Source organism: Propithecus coquereli, unplaced genomic scaffold (genome assembly GCF_000956105.1).
Source record: "Propithecus coquereli isolate 6110/MARCELLA unplaced genomic scaffold, Pcoq_1.0 Scaffold165, whole genome shotgun sequence".
Classification (NCBI taxonomy): Eukaryota; Metazoa; Chordata; class Mammalia; order Primates; family Indriidae; genus Propithecus; species Propithecus coquereli.
In genome coordinates this window covers 3,685,977-3,703,531 of record NW_012141080.1, presented here as the reverse complement: position 1 = coordinate 3,703,531, position 17,555 = coordinate 3,685,977, and the positions used below count along the sequence as shown (strand labels likewise).

General features: G+C 39.9%; 1 protein-coding gene across 1 annotated transcript in view; it reads left to right on the top strand.

Annotated features, from left to right (window-relative positions):
- Positions 1 to 17,555, top strand: part of ADAMTS18 (ADAM metallopeptidase with thrombospondin type 1 motif, 18) — a 125,338-nt gene that overhangs the window by 75,723 nt on the left and 32,060 nt on the right. Inside the window, exons 10-15 of the mRNA XM_012641519.1 lie at positions 2,431 to 2,526; positions 6,653 to 6,801; positions 12,664 to 12,836; positions 15,313 to 15,443; positions 16,216 to 16,339; positions 17,069 to 17,313. Of these exons, the coding sequence (XP_012496973.1) occupies positions 2,431 to 2,526; positions 6,653 to 6,801; positions 12,664 to 12,836; positions 15,313 to 15,443; positions 16,216 to 16,339; positions 17,069 to 17,313 (918 nt within the window). The remainder of the gene's footprint in view (positions 1 to 2,430; positions 2,527 to 6,652; positions 6,802 to 12,663; positions 12,837 to 15,312; positions 15,444 to 16,215; positions 16,340 to 17,068; positions 17,314 to 17,555) is intronic.

Genomic DNA, 17,555 nt, shown 5'->3' with positions numbered 1-17,555 from the left:
GATTCAGTTTGTCCGAAGGCTCCCTTGTGCCTTCTACCAACGTCAATAGCAGGTTCATGGAGAAAGATGGATCTATTCCGTCTCATGAACTATTTTGAGATTTGGAAATGGCATGTATGCCCATGTCTGGGACTGCTGATGCTGGTAGGGTTTATAAGTAGTGTCCTCAATATCCTTCTATTCTCTTTTGGGGGAAGAATTTTATGGTCTATAACAGCGGTCTGCAACCTTTTTGGCACCAGGGACTGGTTTCATGGAAGACAATTTTTCTACAGACTTGGGGGGTGGTAGAGGATGGTGAGCGATGGGGAGTGGCTGTAAATACAGATGAAACTTCACTCACTTGCCCACCACTCACTACCTGCTGTGCAGCCTGGTTCCTAATAGGCCATGGACCAGTACTGGTCTGTGGCCCAGGGATTGGGGACCACAGGTCTACAAGACCAGAATTACTGTATATATCTCTAGTTTCTCTGTTTTCTTTTCTCAGTCCTTTAGAAGGCTGTGTGTGTGTGAGATATTTCTCAGCATGTTCTTGCTATGTTTTCTAACTATAAAATCTATATTAAGTGCAATGCTTGGTGAATTGGGTGCCTGGTTAATTGATTTTCAGGGTTACAACAAGTAACCACAAAAATCACTTTTTTTCCCTCCCTGGTTGTTAATATTTTCCCACAAAATGTATGTGTTCACATTTCAACCTTAGTAAATAGAATGTGACAGACAAAATGGAATCACTTTGATCTTTCATGGTGTTTCATGACATTCCATTAGTGACTTAATTCTGAACAGCACCTATAACTGAGCTGGAAGTAATCTGTTTCACGGTTCAGTCCCATTACTTCATACACAGGAAGCTGAGGCCTGGAGAGGTGGACAGCCTTCAGGACCTTTGCAGATCACTTTGGTGCTATGGTGTAGGCCATAGATGTGAGAGCAAGTTTATGCCTGTGGCAGAAGGGACCGTTTGTGGCTTGAGTATGGTAAACGGCATACTTGTTAGTTTTTAGCCCTAGAAATTTGATAAGGCTTAGAAACCAAACTATTTGTATTATGACCTTAAACTGGAGAGCTTTGCCAATCGATGGCAAATCCAGATCCAGGGCGGTGGTTAAGTTACTGGGCTCTGAAATAAAGCCAGTTCGAGTCCCGCTTTTGTCACTGGCCAGCTGTGTGACTTGATGAGTTTGCAAGTGTCAGCAGCTTTCTCAGTTTCCTCTGCTAAATGAGTTGAAAGGAACAATTAGTTTCTGCCACAAAAATGATAGTAACAATATTAGTTTCCTATCAGTATTATAATAAATTTCCACAAACTTAGTGTGACTTAAAACAGCATAATTTATCATCTTAGAGCTCTGGAGATAGACATCTGAAATGGCTAAAATGAAGGTGTCAGCAGAGTTGCATTCCTTTGGCAGGTTTTATGGAGGAGGCATTTCCTTGCCATTTCTAGCTTGCAGAAGCTGCCTGCACTCCTTGGCCCACAGCCCCTTCCTCCACCTTCAAAGCCAGCAGCATCATCCTGGATCTTCCTCAAGTTGTCATCTCTCTGGTTCTCTTCTATCTTCTTCTTTCCCATTTAAGGACCCTTGCAACTACTCTAGACCCACCTGGAAAACTTAGGATAGTCTCTCCACCTCAAGATCAATTGATTAGTGGCCTGAATTACATCTGCAACTTTAATTCTCCTTTGCTATGTAACCTCACGCATTCACAGGTTCCCGGGACTAAGCTGCGGACACCTTTGGGGGCCATTATTCTGCCTGTCACAGTCTACAATGAAAATTAAATTAGTTCATGGGTCTAGCGTGAGAATCAGATTGTCTAAATGCTTGAGAATTGCAAGAAAGATGAAGAAGGTAACGATGATGACGATGATCATGATAGCCAATATTTGGGGAACTGCATGTGCCAGGCAAAATCATCACTTTGTGTGTATTTCCTCATTTATCCTTGAGAACAACTCTATAGCACCAAGTGCTAATTTTATCCCTATTTTGTAGGTGAGGAAACTGCAGTGTAAAGGGATTCTATGACATGTCCATAGGGTGTGCATCCTGGCATTCAGGATGAGAATTTGAATTGGACTTGATTTATTCCAGTCCTGGTCTAGTCTCTCACATGGGTTGTTATTATCATCATTAGAAACCAGATCTCTGAGTTCCAAGCCAAGTGTTTGCTAAATTAACTGTTGCTCCCTCCTGGCCATTTCACATTATGCATGAATATCTGGGTACTTTAGAAACTTTCTGCTTATACGGTTGCTAGAACATATCATGTTACCTTGGTACTACCAGCTTCACTTGCCTCTAATTTCTGAATAATTTGTCTGATTTTAGCCACCCCAAAATATGATATTGTGTACAACGTCTTTGAATGTTTTTAATTTCATTGTATGTTGACTCTTACCAGCCTCTTCTTTCCTTTCAGGACATCTGCAAATCACTCTGGTGTCATCGAGTGGGCCATAGATGTGAGACCAAGTTTATGCCTGCGGCGGAAGGGACCGTTTGTGGCTTGAGTATGGTAAACTGCATACTTGTTAGTTTTTAGCCCTGGAAACTTGATAAGGCTTAGAAACCAAACTATTTGTATTGTGACCTTAAATTGGAGAGCCTTGGCTGCGTGTATTTTCTGACTTCTCATTAAAATAACCGGGTTTATTTAGCAGAGGTTATAAAAATGTAATGCTAATGTAACCCAGCTAGCTCAATTATTTAAGAAGATTTTTTTCTTTGTTTTCCCTTTTTTAGAGAAGGCTTGTGTCACAATAGCTCTACTTCAACAAGCTAATAGGTTTCATTGCTTGCTATTTGCCTTTTAAACTTGCTGAGATGTCGCCATTAGTAGTAAAGAAATGACTGTCCTTCCAGACCAAGACCTCTGCTACTCACCTCACCTCATAGGACCTGCCACTGAGCCTCTGACATGCCCGAAAGATTCCCATCACTTGTAGTGACTTTCCTATTGAGGGATAAGAGATAGTTCCATCTAGCTATACCATGAGGGCTTTTTGCTAGGGAACATCTTCAGCCCTAAGAACCTTCTCCCTTCTGGAAAATTATAGGAGATCACTATGTTTTGAATGAAGAACTCTTGTGTTATTAGTTTCTCTTTTTTTTTGTTTCCCAGTAGAGTCTGGAGAAAGAAGTGCACTTGGAGTATTATTAGCAAATGATTGAGCTCTGGGGATAGAGGAGCTATGAATGTTGAGAGAGAATGACATGTCACAGGTTTGCTGGTCTCAGTTATTAGCTCTTTCTCAAGGCACTGCAAGCCTGTGTAGAAGAATCGGTCATTTAAAGTAATCTCAATTCCACAATAATTTATTGACTACTAGATATTGGGGACAGGAAACTCTGGGGATATAGACATGAATAAAACTCAGTCCTGTACCTTCAAGAATTTACAATCCAGTTGGAGAAACCAATGGAAAAACCAATAACTGTAATTCTCTTTTTAAACACACCCTCTTTAAGCAATAGTTGCTGTCAAGGTCCAGATGCAATGAGAGATGAGTCTTGCTCGGGATTAGGTGAGAGCTTAGAATGAACTAAAGAAGTGGGTGCACCAGGATAGTTGTTGTGGTTTGAAGCTCTTCAGTTGGATGAGAGGAAGGAGAGACACTTCGGAGAGAGGCCAACAGTAGAGGCAAAGACACAGTTGCACAAAAATAAATGGGTTTTCAGCAAATGCTTTCTGATCTTCGCAAGAACATTTATTTAATATCTCTTAAAAGATTTGTAATTTTAACTTTTTTTTTTTAAAAAAAACAAACATTTTAAAAATTGGGGAGTTATGTGCAATTTTTAATCAGATGTACTGTCTTGGGAAATTGCAGTAAGGACTCTCATTGAAAATATGACTAGAAGTGCTGTACCTGTGATGGTACAAAACAATGAATTAATTGAATAATTGAAAATATAAACTCATTTTTGCTTTTGAAAATTTAGAACTTTTAACTAGCGGATGAATGGGCATTTTTTTCATTAAAAAAGCAAAAGCATTAAACACAAGAAGGGCTATATAAGAAGATTGATATAAGGAGGAAAAGAAGTGATATGTAACATAGGTTGTTACATAAATTACATAAATACATAATTACGTACATTATATAATACACCAGGGATCTAAGTTCCATGGAGATTAAAATGCACCTGTATTAGGCTTCAGTAAACAGAACATGAGATAAATCAAGCCAGAAGTTAGAAAGCAAATATCCTAATACCACTACATGCCCCACCCATTGTTAAAACACCAGGCTATAGTTATGTACTGGTGGAAAGCCCTCACCCATGAGATCACCCTCAGCAGCAAGCATCCTGATACAATCCCTCCATCGTCACCGCACTATAATTACTATTGCATTCCTAAACGTGGTCCTCCCCTCTTCCTTCACCAGTGTGTGCAACTGGCTATCTATTAGACTATAAACTACATGAAGACCAGGACCCTGACTTTCCTCATGTTTTATTTGGAGTGTCTGGCACAAAGTAGCAGCTGCTCCATGTTTTGTTTGTTCTTCTGTAACTGGAACCCAATTGTATCCTTCCCCTTCCTTCTCTCATGCCTTATCCTTCAGCCATATTTACACTGTGAATACTCAGCAAACATGCAGGGATGTCAAAGCCACCTACTTTTATCTAGAGATATGTGTGCAAGGAAAGGAAGGTTTGCGCATGACATGCTGTCTGTTAAGAGGTATTGGCCGGGCCATGGCCATTCTATTTGAAATTAGAAGTAGCACTATAAATATATATGTATGGATAGATGGATAAAATTATATGCATACATATTTCATATTTACATTTGTAGAATTTTGTACATACAGGTGAATGCATGTCTGTGTATATTTCTATATATATTCCTGCTTTCTACACTGATTGAAACGCCAGAAGGAAACCATCAGTCAGCAGCCTAACCTAATTCTAGGATGAATACTGAAATCATAGAAAGTCAAATTAATTGAAGGATTACAAGAGATCTTAAAAACACATTTCCAAAAAAGAAATTAGAATTAAGATACATTGGTCAATAATTTGCCTCCGAGATGAGAAGTTGAATGTGTCCTACTTAGGAGCTTTGGAAACTGAGTTAAATCCAGTCTCTCCCACTTCTGGAGCTATTTGGGTAGTTTGTGTGACTCTGAGCAAATTAGTTAGTGTTTCTTTGCTAAATTCCTCTCATCTAGAAAATAGCTTTTAACTCCTAAATGCTTTGCAAGGATTATATGAGATACTGCATGTGAAGTTCTCTGCACCGTTTTTGGCATATAGAAGCAACTTAATAAACTATAGTTGCTGCTGTTTTTACTCCTATTGTTGTTGGCTGCTATTATTATTATTATTTTCTCTCAGCCACTGAGCTTAGTCCAGTAGTAGACCCTGTGTAGGGAAGATACGTGCTTATGGTGGACAAAATCCTCAAATGACCGATTGCTTCCCCCAAAATGTGCTTAACAATGTTATGTGATTTCGTGTAAACTCTGAAATGGCGCTTAATCCAAGGAAAACAAAAATTAAAAACAGAAGAATTAATCAGCACATGGCAATAATTAAAAGAAAGGAAGCAATATCTTAACCTAGACAAAGTGCACTAGCAACGAAGCCACACAATAAACAGCCACAAAGCCAAATGTATCACAGGGGAAAATTGAAGATTTGAAAGTCAAACAACCTTCCCATAATTCTGTAACCAAACACCCCCACTCCTTGTCAAAACCTGGCATGATCCAAACTCCAACCCTTTGCATCTAATTGCAGAAGCTTTTAGGAAAGAGTGCAGTTCTGCTAAGTCATGCATAACTTGCTCATAATAAAAGCACACAGGAAAAAAGAAAAAAAAAAACACTACCAGAGGCTAATGCAACCCCCAAGAGGGAGATGACCAGCAAAGCCTGGGATTTATTACAAAGGTGAACTAAAATGGAAAGGTTATTACAGAAAACAGCTCTCGCCCTAGATTGTACAGACCACGGGCAAGTGAAAGACCCACAGCTAATTCATCAAAGACAGTGAAGGAACACAAAGCCATCAGAGGGTCTGAAGAAGGGACCTTTAATATACACAAAAGAACAAAGGACGTTATCTGAAGAGTACAATTTGTGCAGACTGAAAGTTATTCAGTTTCCCAGGAAATGCCCTATAGGGATGGTTTGGTATAAGCTAAAATATAATAATACATGTATAATTGTACCTGTTTTTATGATGAGATAATCATTGAAAACAATAAGTTGTGTTACTATCTTAAAAATTGTTTCTCCTTGAGGGAATGATCCAAATTGTTCTTTAAGTAGCATTGTTTCTAAGTGGCAAGGAAGGCTCCTTTGTAATTTTGTCTGTGCTGACTCCATTGGCTGTTAGGTGGAATCTTACCTGAACGTTTCACCTCCACAGCTCACAAAGCATGTAATACTCACCTGTTGGTAAGAGATACTTCTTCTGTCTAGATGTCAGTCTTTCAAAATGCATGCAGAAAATGCAGAGTAACTGTGTGTATACAATGCCCAGCAAAGAAAGGACTCTATCAAATCATGCATTTTCCTTTTTTTCCAACAAACTCGTTTTCTCCTGTTACTGTGTGGGTGTTTGCATCTCCCTGTGCTTTTCCAGGTGGTCTCTAACAGGAACCACGCAACGTTTTCTTTTCACAGTGGTGTCGGCAAGGCCAATGCGTAAAGTTTGGGGAGCTGGGGCCCAGACCCATCCACGGCCAGTGGTCTGCCTGGTCGAAGTGGTCAGAATGTTCCCGGACGTGTGGTGGAGGAGTGAAGTATCAGGAGAGACAGTGCAACAACCCCAAGTAAGGCTCCAACAGAAAGTCAGTCTTTGTAAGGCTTTAACCTTCAGCCTGTAACACGCTGTTTGTAAGTGGGGTTTTCTTCCCTCCAGTTAATAGCAATCAACCAGGGTTTTACTGTTTGCATGTAAGGGCTGTGTGCACCGGGGGAAGGTATGGTGGGCAGAAACCACAAGACAGCAAAGGAGTGATTCTATGTGTGAATATGATGATCGAACTCCAGTAATAGTTTGAACTACTTTCTTAATCTAAACTGGGGTTGTACAGTCATACAATCAGATACTTGTGATATTATGGAACAGAGAAGCTTGGCTGGCGTAGCTTATGTGTGTGTCTCAGGCTGCTGAAGTGGAGGAAGTATGCTGATTTTTGCCTTGCAGGAATGTACATCAGCACGTGTTGACAGATCTGCCTGACTTTTCGGGAGAAACTAGAAACATGAAAAAATGCTGCATGTGAAGCTTCCCAATTGTTAAAATATTGACAACAAATTCAATTTTCTTTAAAAACAAAACAAAAAAAAACCACTGACGACTAATGCAAATCATCTGTGGGGTGAAACTGGCCTGTGGTCACCTGCAGGTGCCCTTTGGTCTGGTTGTCCTGGAGTCTGAACTGCACTCTCTGCTCTGTGAACACGAAGGTGGTTTTATGTTAACTATTATGTGCTCTGACTCCCCCACGAAACACATGGGAGATGTCTATTTTCTGATTGGCGGGGCGATATAGAAAGAACTCAGGTTTTGGAGATAGACTCCAAATCCTGCATCTGCCACTTCTTAACCGTGTGGCTTTGGGAAAGCCACTTGGGTTTATATATAAAATAGAGGTGATAACGTCAAAAGGCCAGGGGAGGATTATTAGTTGCATCCGTAAGATGCCTGGCAGATTGGGAGCAACCAGTGGGCATTCAACAAAAGGGTCTGGGATCTGTGTGGTTTTCATCGTCCTCATCCCAACCTCACCAGGAAGACAGGGGCATTAGAAGGTCAGCCCACGGAAGCAGGGGTGAGAGACAGAGGTCTCACTGATGAAACTGGACTTTGGAGAATGCGATGGAGTGAGAAGACTGTTTGGGGATCTTGGAAGACGGGATTTACTCTCACAACACAATTCACATGGTAGCACAGTACAGAGGTTAAGAACATAGATGCTGAAGCTCAACAACCTGGTTGGCATCCTGGCTGTGTGCCACTTCCTAGCTGTGTGGCCAAACCCACAACTGAGTCTTCTGCTCCAGATCCCCATGTATAAATATGGGATGATGATGATAGCACCTACATCACCTGAGTTAATATTCATAAAATGCCTTTAAACAGGGTTTGGCACATTGTAAGCATTGCATAAATGTATAAATTGAGAATCAAATCATGACACTAGAGCAAAAGGAAATTTAAAAGAGACAAATGATACTTCGTCTGAGTCAGCAATCTGAACTGGATAAAAAGGCTACTTTTTTTTTTTTCCACAAAATATAAGGAAGGGTTTGGAGGTACTTTGGCCATGATGCGTTAGGTGCTACTTGGGATATCTGACGCCAGAAGAGGGCTTTTGAACTTTAGCACTATTGACATGGGCTGGAAGGAAAATTCTTGGTTGTGGGGGGTGTGTTGTGTCCGTTGCAGGATGCTTAGCAGTATCCCTGGCCTCGACTCACTAGATGTCAGTAGGATCATTCTCCATCCCCCCACCCCACAAATGTCTCTGGACATTGCCGCATGTCCTATGGCGGGGAAAAACATCTCTGATTGAGACTTACTGGTCTAATCAGACCCAGTCACTGGGTATAATGGTAGCGATGCTTGTGATGCACTTGCAACCTATACCAGGTTATTAAAACCACCCTCCTAATACTTTGAATGCAGCCCGTGTCTTAAACAGAATTGTTAAAATCATTATATTACTTTACATTTTTGAAGCATAGATCATGGATCTGGTTTTCATACATCACAACATTTTAAAATCTCAGTATTTTCCCAAGAAAGAAATAGATTACCTAATTTAATAGCTCTGCTAGTAAAGCGCATGAATGACACTCCTGAGATTTAAATTAAAACCTCTCTCCTATCTGTAGGATTGAGAACTCACATTATAATAAGGCATTGTTCATGGAAATATCATATTTTAATTTTAGGGATGCCTAATAAAAGAAGTAATCGCTAAAGTATTTCCACTTGATGTGCAGTGTTATCGTTTTAAACAAGATTAAAGATAATCAGGACACTGTTTACTTTATGCATGAAGTCGCAAATAAAACAAGTAGATGATAGGCCGTCCCAAGACAATTGAATTAATCGTTCTCTCTCTGTTCTTATTTCACTTTGTTGTAGTAACGCTGTTTTTTTCCCTCCCTATTTCAAGTTACAGATTTCTGTCTCACTTTAGGTTAAGCATTTGGTTCTGTTCATATCACTCAGCTTAACCATTTTCATTTTCTAATCTGTGAAGCAGTGTGAGGTTTCTATTTCATATAATGATTGTTTTTTCCAGAACGTATTTTGTTTCATAAAAAAATCCTGGCTGATTTATGATCTATCCAATTTTTTGAGTTTTAAAAAAATTAAAGGTTATCTGGTTTTGGAATAGCCAATGCCAGGCCCACGGAACCCTCCTTTTTTCCCACGTGTGCGGTAGATAATTTTAATTAATCGAAGCCCTGTTTTCTACTGAGCCCTGCTCTGCCTCAGGAACCATCTCAAAACACCTCTCCAGATATTTGCTCCTGATCCAGTTAGAACTGACACATGAGTTGGAACCTGCTGACTAATTCAGTTATTTTACAGTTGCGTGACCAGGGAAGGAAGAGGGTCCCATTCATAGCAGCAGCCTTTGCTCGGGTCCCCATGCTGGTAATGGCAGAGGTAGATCAAGATCCTGTGGTTTTAATCCTTTGACATTTTTTCTGGTCCCTATCACACTGTAAGAAAGCCTAGTGAAATTCCTATGAACTTTGTTCACGAAAATTATTAGTGATGTGCCAAGGTGTTCTAAAACTTTCCTAACACATGAATCTGTTTGAGAAAATAGAATATGCCACTTACTCTAATGCAGTTTAGCAAATGGAGTTAGGCGGAAAGTCATGGCTCTAGAATAATAATTGAGTGAAATCTGTGGCCTGTGTTCCAACCAGCAACTTCAAGGCTCAGCTGGTCACTGGAATCACCAGGTGTACTTTATAAAACACTGATTTCTAGGTCTTGCATATGATATATTCTTCCAGGGAAAGTGTGTGGAAGGATCCAGGAATCTGTATAAATCTGTGTAAATTTAACAGAGCTACTCAAGTAGCCCATCCAACCAACCAACATGACTATTTGTAGTCAGGACTTGATAAATGATACAGAAGCAAATATAGGTTGTCTAATATAAAGACAAAATTAGGTGCCTAGATTTTTGTCTTCTATATTTGTTTTTAATCTTAACTTTTTTTGGGGGGGGGGGCAGAGTCTCACTCTTTTGCCCTGGCTAGAGTGAGTGCCATGGCATCAGCCTAGCTCACAGCAACCTCACACTGCTGGGCTCAAGCAATCCTCCTGCCTCAGCCTCCCGAGTAGCTGGGACTACAGGCACGCGCCACCGTGCCCGGCTAATTTTTTCTACATATTTTTAGTTGGCCGATTGATTTCTTTCTAATTTTAGTAGAGGCGGGGTCTCGCTCTTGCTCAAGCTGGTCTCGAACTCCTGAGCTCAAACAATCCACCTGCCTCGGCCTCCCAGAGTGCTAGGATTACAGGCATGAGCCACCGCGCCTGGCCTTAAAGAACTTCTTACACCAAAGGATGTCATGGTAGCGTTTTCTGTTCATTTATCCTAATCCTCAAAGCTGCAGAAAAACGTACTTGTGTTGGAAGACTTGACGAAAAAGCCCAGATTCTTTCTAGTCATGACTTTTGATCACTTTACCCTTATCCCATAAGTAAAAATGAAATGTATTCATATATAAGAATCAGATCATGTAATACTCAGCCCAGTGTTGGCACTTCTACAAAAGTATGAGGCACTTAAGAATAGTTTATGTGCGCTAACTCTGCCCTAGATACTGCCCTAAATCCTTCGCAGTTAATTGTCACCACTGTCCCTAATTTACAGGTGAGGAGGTTAAATAAAAAATCGCCTAAAGTCAAGCCAGGAAGAGGCAAGAACCGTGTATTTAAAGCAGGGTCTGCCTGCTGGTGAAAGGCAGCTCTCTGTCATGTCATACGGTCTCTTCCTCTTTCTTCCCGTGCCTGCCCCGACGGCCTCGCTGAGTTCAGTGCAGGCGTAGCAGAGCAGGAAAAGAATCCTGGACGGAGTCCAGAAGACTGAGCTTGAGTTCTGCGCGCTCTCTAGACGCGTGACCTTCATTCACCAAGTTTTGTGATCTCTGCCAGCCGTTTTTCACTCCATCTATAAAATGAGGCCACGGCTGTAGGAGCCTGGAGGTCTTTTCTGTGTTGCAAGTTCTACGAGTTGAAAAAGTAACACACTGTGGTTACTTTCACTTCATTAACTAGGTATAGTCCAAATGAGGGTTATTTGTTAAATCTCAGACAGAAAGTCTTAAACTGAGAAATGAGCTTTTACTATGCCTTGTAAAGATGACCAGGCTATGATAGGATACTTTAAGATTTTTCTATTAATAGACGCTTTTTAGCTGATAATTTAAGAAGTCTTCGGGGATTTGATTTATGGCAGTGGCTGCTGCATGTTTAAGTAGTTGCTCCGGAATGTTTAGAAATAGCATAAAAGTCTCATTCTGGCAGCGTCGCACTTGCCATTTTTGCTGAATCCATTTTAGCGCGCAGTTATGGGAGGACTGGATAGCATATGCCGAAGCCAATCCAGAGGTGTTTTATAGCATACTTGTGCTTCCTAAAGAGGCAAGGAATTTTATTCACAGAAATCTATTAACCCGGAGCTTCCTTTCATGTTACATGTTGGCATCAAATTTTTATCCAAGATGATCCATCATTGAGTTTTAGCCTTTAGAGAGAACTCCAAAACGGGAGGAATGAAAAGCAATTGCTTTTTGCATGGAGGAAGCTAGAGTAGATGTTATTGGTAATTTTCAGTGTGGTTGTCCTCTTTTTCCCTGGATTTTGCTTTCCGGTTTTTGCAGATTGGAATCTGCCTACCGAGATCTTAAAGCGCTTGCCATTAGAGCGTAATTATTTCTGTTCTCGTGGAATTCCCTGCTCTAAAAATCCATTTCCCATTGTACTTGGCAGGAAGGGATAAGGCCACCTGCAAAGTTGAAAAGCCACGGTGCTGATGAAAACCAAGAGAATGTTTTCCCTCAGAGTTTAGAATCAATTAGAATAAAACACAGCAGAGTCAGATAATAACCAGAATTTCATCTCAGTGACTGACAAATCTGGATGGGAGGACATGGCAAGTGTTGCTTTCTGTTCCATCTCCCCAGTGTCCTCACTTGTCACGTAGTAGCAGGTGTGCCAGAATAAGGGGGTGGGGGTGTATGTACCACACAAGCACAAATATAACATTAAGAAGAACATTCAGGTGTATTTACAGATTTTCCTAACAAAGAGTTTCAACAATAACCTTTCATCAGTCTTCAAGGACATCACCAGAATATAAAAATTGGATCAAGGATGGTAAATCCATTTGATCTAGCATACTAATTCCAATTAAGGAGCAGTGGTAAAGAAAGAAAAGGAAAAAAAAATTCCCTGATTGGTTATGTCTACCATAGACGCAGGAAGAGATGTAGACAATTGTTTGTAGGCTCCATGTGTCCGTTTCTGTAATCGATGTACACAGCTGCACACACTGTGACAATACTTGTCTCTATTGTGCCACCTTGTATCGCTGCATGTGACTAATAGCCGTTTGATTGCTAGCAAGGTTCTTTAATTGTGTTTCTAGGCCTCAGTATGGTGGCAGGTTCTGTCCAGGTTCTAGCCGGATTTATCAGCTGTGCAACGTTAACCCTTGTAGTGAAAACAGCTTGGATTTTCGAGCCCAGCAGTGTGCCGAATACAACAGCAAACCCTTCCGTGGATGGTTCTACCAGTGGAAACCCTATACGAAAGTGGAAGGTAATTTGGTCTCCGTGACACTCAAATAAATATGTCTCTGTGTGGATGATAATGTGAAGGAACAGCACAGGAGAAATTGCTGCTTCTATCAAAGAGTTTCAGTGTTTACCTTTCATTTCCCAGACCCGTCCTGGCCTGGTTTTTTCATCCCATGGGTTTTGTTTATTTTTTGACACTTTTTTTTTCATAAGATATTCCTTGTCTCCCACATCTGTAAGCCAAAGGGTTCATGTGTTTGGAATGTACTTAGGTTTCTCCACTTCCCTTTGACATTTTGGCAATTAAGTCTCCCAGGGATGTTAATTGAAATTGGTATGAATTGTCCAGACCCCAAACTCATGAAATCATATATGCCCCATAGAGACACCATACTCAGTAACTGACATGTCAGATGATTACAAGCATGGGGAGGCCTGTTTGTAGGGTGTGTGCATGAACACAGACACACGTGAATGAAAATTATCTCGATACTAGGTTCTAAGTACTTATCATAACTTAGTTATGGCTTGTACTTTACTTTTTAAATTAATTTGTTTTTATTTTGACTAAATACTCATTTAGTTACAGCAGAAGAATTTAATGTAGTTTGTTACATGTGTAGAATGAGCTGTCACTATTCTAGTTGTTTCCATTATTCCCATCCACTTGATTTATCCAAACTTACCCATGCTCCTGTGAAAAAGGATACATGTGAATCCCAACTACACAAATGCAGAATGGGAAGAGACTAAATTTAATGATAATTCATGGACTGTTCCTATGCAAAAGCTCAAAATGAACCTACATTATCAATCACTGTAAAGGAAGTTAATGTCGTTAGAGACAACATTATAATAAGTGGAGCCTCCCACTGAGAGGATAGTGCAACTTTGTTCTGCAGCAGCCCAGCTATTTCAGAAGCATCAATCTGGTTTTGGATCATGACTCCTTTAAATAGGTTCTGCATTGAATGCATAAGAAGAAAGTTAAATCAATTTTGTCATTTGGAAAGTGCTTTCTTGTTTCAGAGTTCTTTCACTAATTTTGTTGCAGTTTTCACTAAGTAGAGAACATGCAATTTCAGTCATTGACACCATAGGTGTTTACTGAGCTCTTTTGGGTAGGAGACGCTATGCGCAGTGCATAGGAGCATACATTGAAGAAAACATAGACCCCAGCCTTAGGATCTCACATCCTAGTGGAGGGAGACAGGAAAGTTAAAGCCTTCTGGTCCCTCCTCGTCTCCTTTTGACATTTACATCAGAAGAGACTGACCATGATTTGAAGGTCTTGTGACTTTCCTGCAGTTTAGGAGGAACAAGGGAAGACTTTATTCATAAATGTAAATAGTCTTTATCCTACAATAGTGAGCTTTTTTCATTCTTCTCTCCTTCTGTGTTTCTCATCCAAAAATCTGTGCTGGAAAAACAGGTTTCTAGAATTTGTTAATCCCTAGAAATGATAGACAAAGGAAATCCAGCTCCTTAATCTCATATGCAAAAATTAGGCATCATTAAATTAAGCTGCTGTTTACAAAGAACTCATAGGTGAGGGAGAAATTTTTAATCTATTCACACATGTGCATATTTGGACCGTAATAATTTAATTTTTTCACATTTAAGTTTGACTTTGCCTTTTATTGGGGGGAGGTTATGAAGCACAGCTATTTGCAAACCGTTTACACATTTGTTGTAAAACTGTTGTTAGGGATATCGCTCAGTGTCGCCCACGTAAGGTCTCATGTGAGAAGCATCATCTGGAAGTCCTGGCCAAGAAGAGCTCTTTCTATTTGAGATATTGGCATAGTAACTTCTTTCTGATAACAAGAGCCCTTATTTTTTTTCTTTTTGCCTCTGATACCAGAAACTACTTAGGGACTTAAGGGTAAATAAAACTTACATTTTTTAGTCTTCAGGATTAGTTTATTCACTTCCTCTTCATTTTTATGGTACGATTCCTCTCTATATGTTTTATAAACGTTACTGACCACATGCCTTTTTTTCAAAGTGTCTAACGCCTTTCCTCTTAACAGACTCAGTAAATATCTAAAGTAATCCATGTCCTAAATCAGGGTCATCAATCTATGGCTTCTGGGCCAAATCTAATTTTTTTTTTATCTTAAATAAAGTTTTATTGGAATGGCAACACCCCTTCATGTATATAGGGCTTACAAAGCCTAAAATATTATTGAGGGAGGCTCGGTATATAACCTATCAATTGTGTATGCTTATTATCACTAAGGATTAGAAAAATAAAATTCATATGTGTTAAATCAGTTTTATATGGATTGTTAAATGGGATTCATACTTTTAAAAGCCACATAGTACACACCTCTATGTACACACATACATGCACATATGCATATAAAACTACATAACATTTTCTATTTTGATGATGATAGCTTTCTAAGTAAATTTAATTCATCCTTTTGGCGTACATATCATTTTCCTGACAGTTTCCTCTTGACCATGTGCTACCTTCATCTCTTTGCTTCTAGAGGAAGATCGATGTAAACTGTACTGCAAGGCTGAGAACTTTGAATTTTTTTTTGCAATGTCTGGCAAAGTGAAAGACGGAACCCCTTGCTCCCCGAACAAAAATGACGTTTGTATTGATGGGATTTGTGAAGTAAGAGAACATTTCTGCTTTGGAGGGTGTATGAGCATGCTTGTGTTTCATATCAAATGCATACTGTGGGGAGTGTTGTGAGATATTCTGTGTCTGAAGGACGGCAGGTGGGTTGGGACAAAGGGTAAAATGTTCCATTTGGATGTAGGCAACGTGTCTCAATTCCCCAACCTAATTTTTGCATGACCCCTGTCCAATAGAATGGAAATGATGATATATCCTACTTTACATAGTAGTTGTAAAAATTAAATAAGAACGTAAATAACAATGTTTATTGCATGCTTACTAAGCACATTCACTGCATGATTAGAACCTCACCAATGAATTTGGAAATAATATTACTATTTATTTCCAGTTATTTTTTCTTTCTCTTCGGGTATTCACTTTCTCTTCCATTTTAATTTTACTTGAGTTCTTTGATCCTTTAAGGGTGTGTGTGTGTGTGTGTGTGTGTGTATTGTCCAGCCTTTTTATGTTTCAATCACAGAGCTGGCCTGAATAAGCTCACTTGGCATTAGAAGCAATGCTGGCTTCTTGCTCTGCTATCACAGAGGAAGAGTCTAAGCCTTACATAGGTTATGCAATTTGCCCAGTCTGACAAAGGCAGAGGAGGGATTTGAATCCCAAGTCAAACTTGAGACTGCACTTATTAGCTTGTACTGCCTCTCTGATGTTCTATAAATACAGAAAACCATGTACCACTTAGTTATTCTTAGCCATTGACTTCTCTAGTCTTTGATTTTCTCACTTTTTTTTTTTTTTTTTGTCACAGCCAGTAGGTTGTGATCGTGAACTTGGCTCTAAAGCTGTTTCAGATGCGTGTGGTGTTTGCAAAGGTGATAATTCAACTTGCAAGTTTTATAAAGGCCTATACCTCAACCAGAATAAAGCAAATGGTAAGAGATGCTGCTGTTTTGTTGTTCTTGCTAGTAAGACACAACTGTTGATACTGAACAAGTTTGAGTCACACTCAATGTGGTTGAGCCTTTTACTAGTTCACCTGACACACAGGTGATGATGGCTTTGGTCACTTGTGCAAGAGATGCAAGGAATTGCATCAATATATCACATCTCAGAAATGTGTTAAATAAACGTCTTCCTAGTTTGTAGTTTTAATTTTCCAACCAGGCTCCGTGTATGCCTCACATGCATTTATGAAGCAAAGAAATGTATTGTGAAACTTACATGATCTATATACACAGCATCAGATAAATATTTAAGCCAATTATCTAAACATCTTGAGTAAAATTAAACTTTTGAGTCCTATTTTCTGAATGTCACCATTGCAGATAAAAAGGCCTAAAGTTCTAGGAAGACTTAAAAAAAAAATGAGTTTTCGAATATTGTGGACTTTGTTAGTCTGAGAAGAACAGTGTGTGTCCTGTCCACAGAAACGTGCTTGGTAAGACTTGGAAAAGCCACATACCTTTTCTCTCTCTGGTGTTCTTACCCATTGGAAAATGAAATAATTGATCATGTTTATGTCATGGAGCAAGAATGAATATCAGTTAATAATTCAAAAGCCTCACGTATAAAAACAGACAGTACATATTCCTGGGCATTGCTAGTCGCCTTTCTCCAGTGCACCGTGTGGAATACAAAAATGTTCTATTCTTTCCATTTAGAGTATTATCCGGTGGTCATCATTCCTGCTGGGGCCCGGAGCATTGAAATCCAGGAGCTGCAGATCTCCTCCAGTTACCTCGCAGTTCGGAGCCTCAGTCAAAAGTATTACCTCACGGCGGGCTGGAGCATCGACTGGCCCGGGGAGTTCCCCTTCGCTGGGACCACGTTCGAATATCAGCGCTCCTTCAACCGCCCAGAACGTCTGTATGCACCAGGGCCCACAAATGAGACGCTGGTCTTTGAAGTAAGCTGCTTCATTTATTTGGTTCTCAGTGCTTCTTGCTATATTTGCAATGATGACTTCGATTTGACCTAGCTTAAAGAAGTCCAATCCTTCTGGTTCAAATGTGTGTCCTAATAGGCTAAATTTCGATGTGCAAAGGGGAGAAGACAGCAATTCCATTTTTTTTTTAATTTCAGCATATTATGGGGGTATAGATGTTTAGGTTACGTATGTTGCCCTTGCCCCCTCTTCCCCCCCAAGTC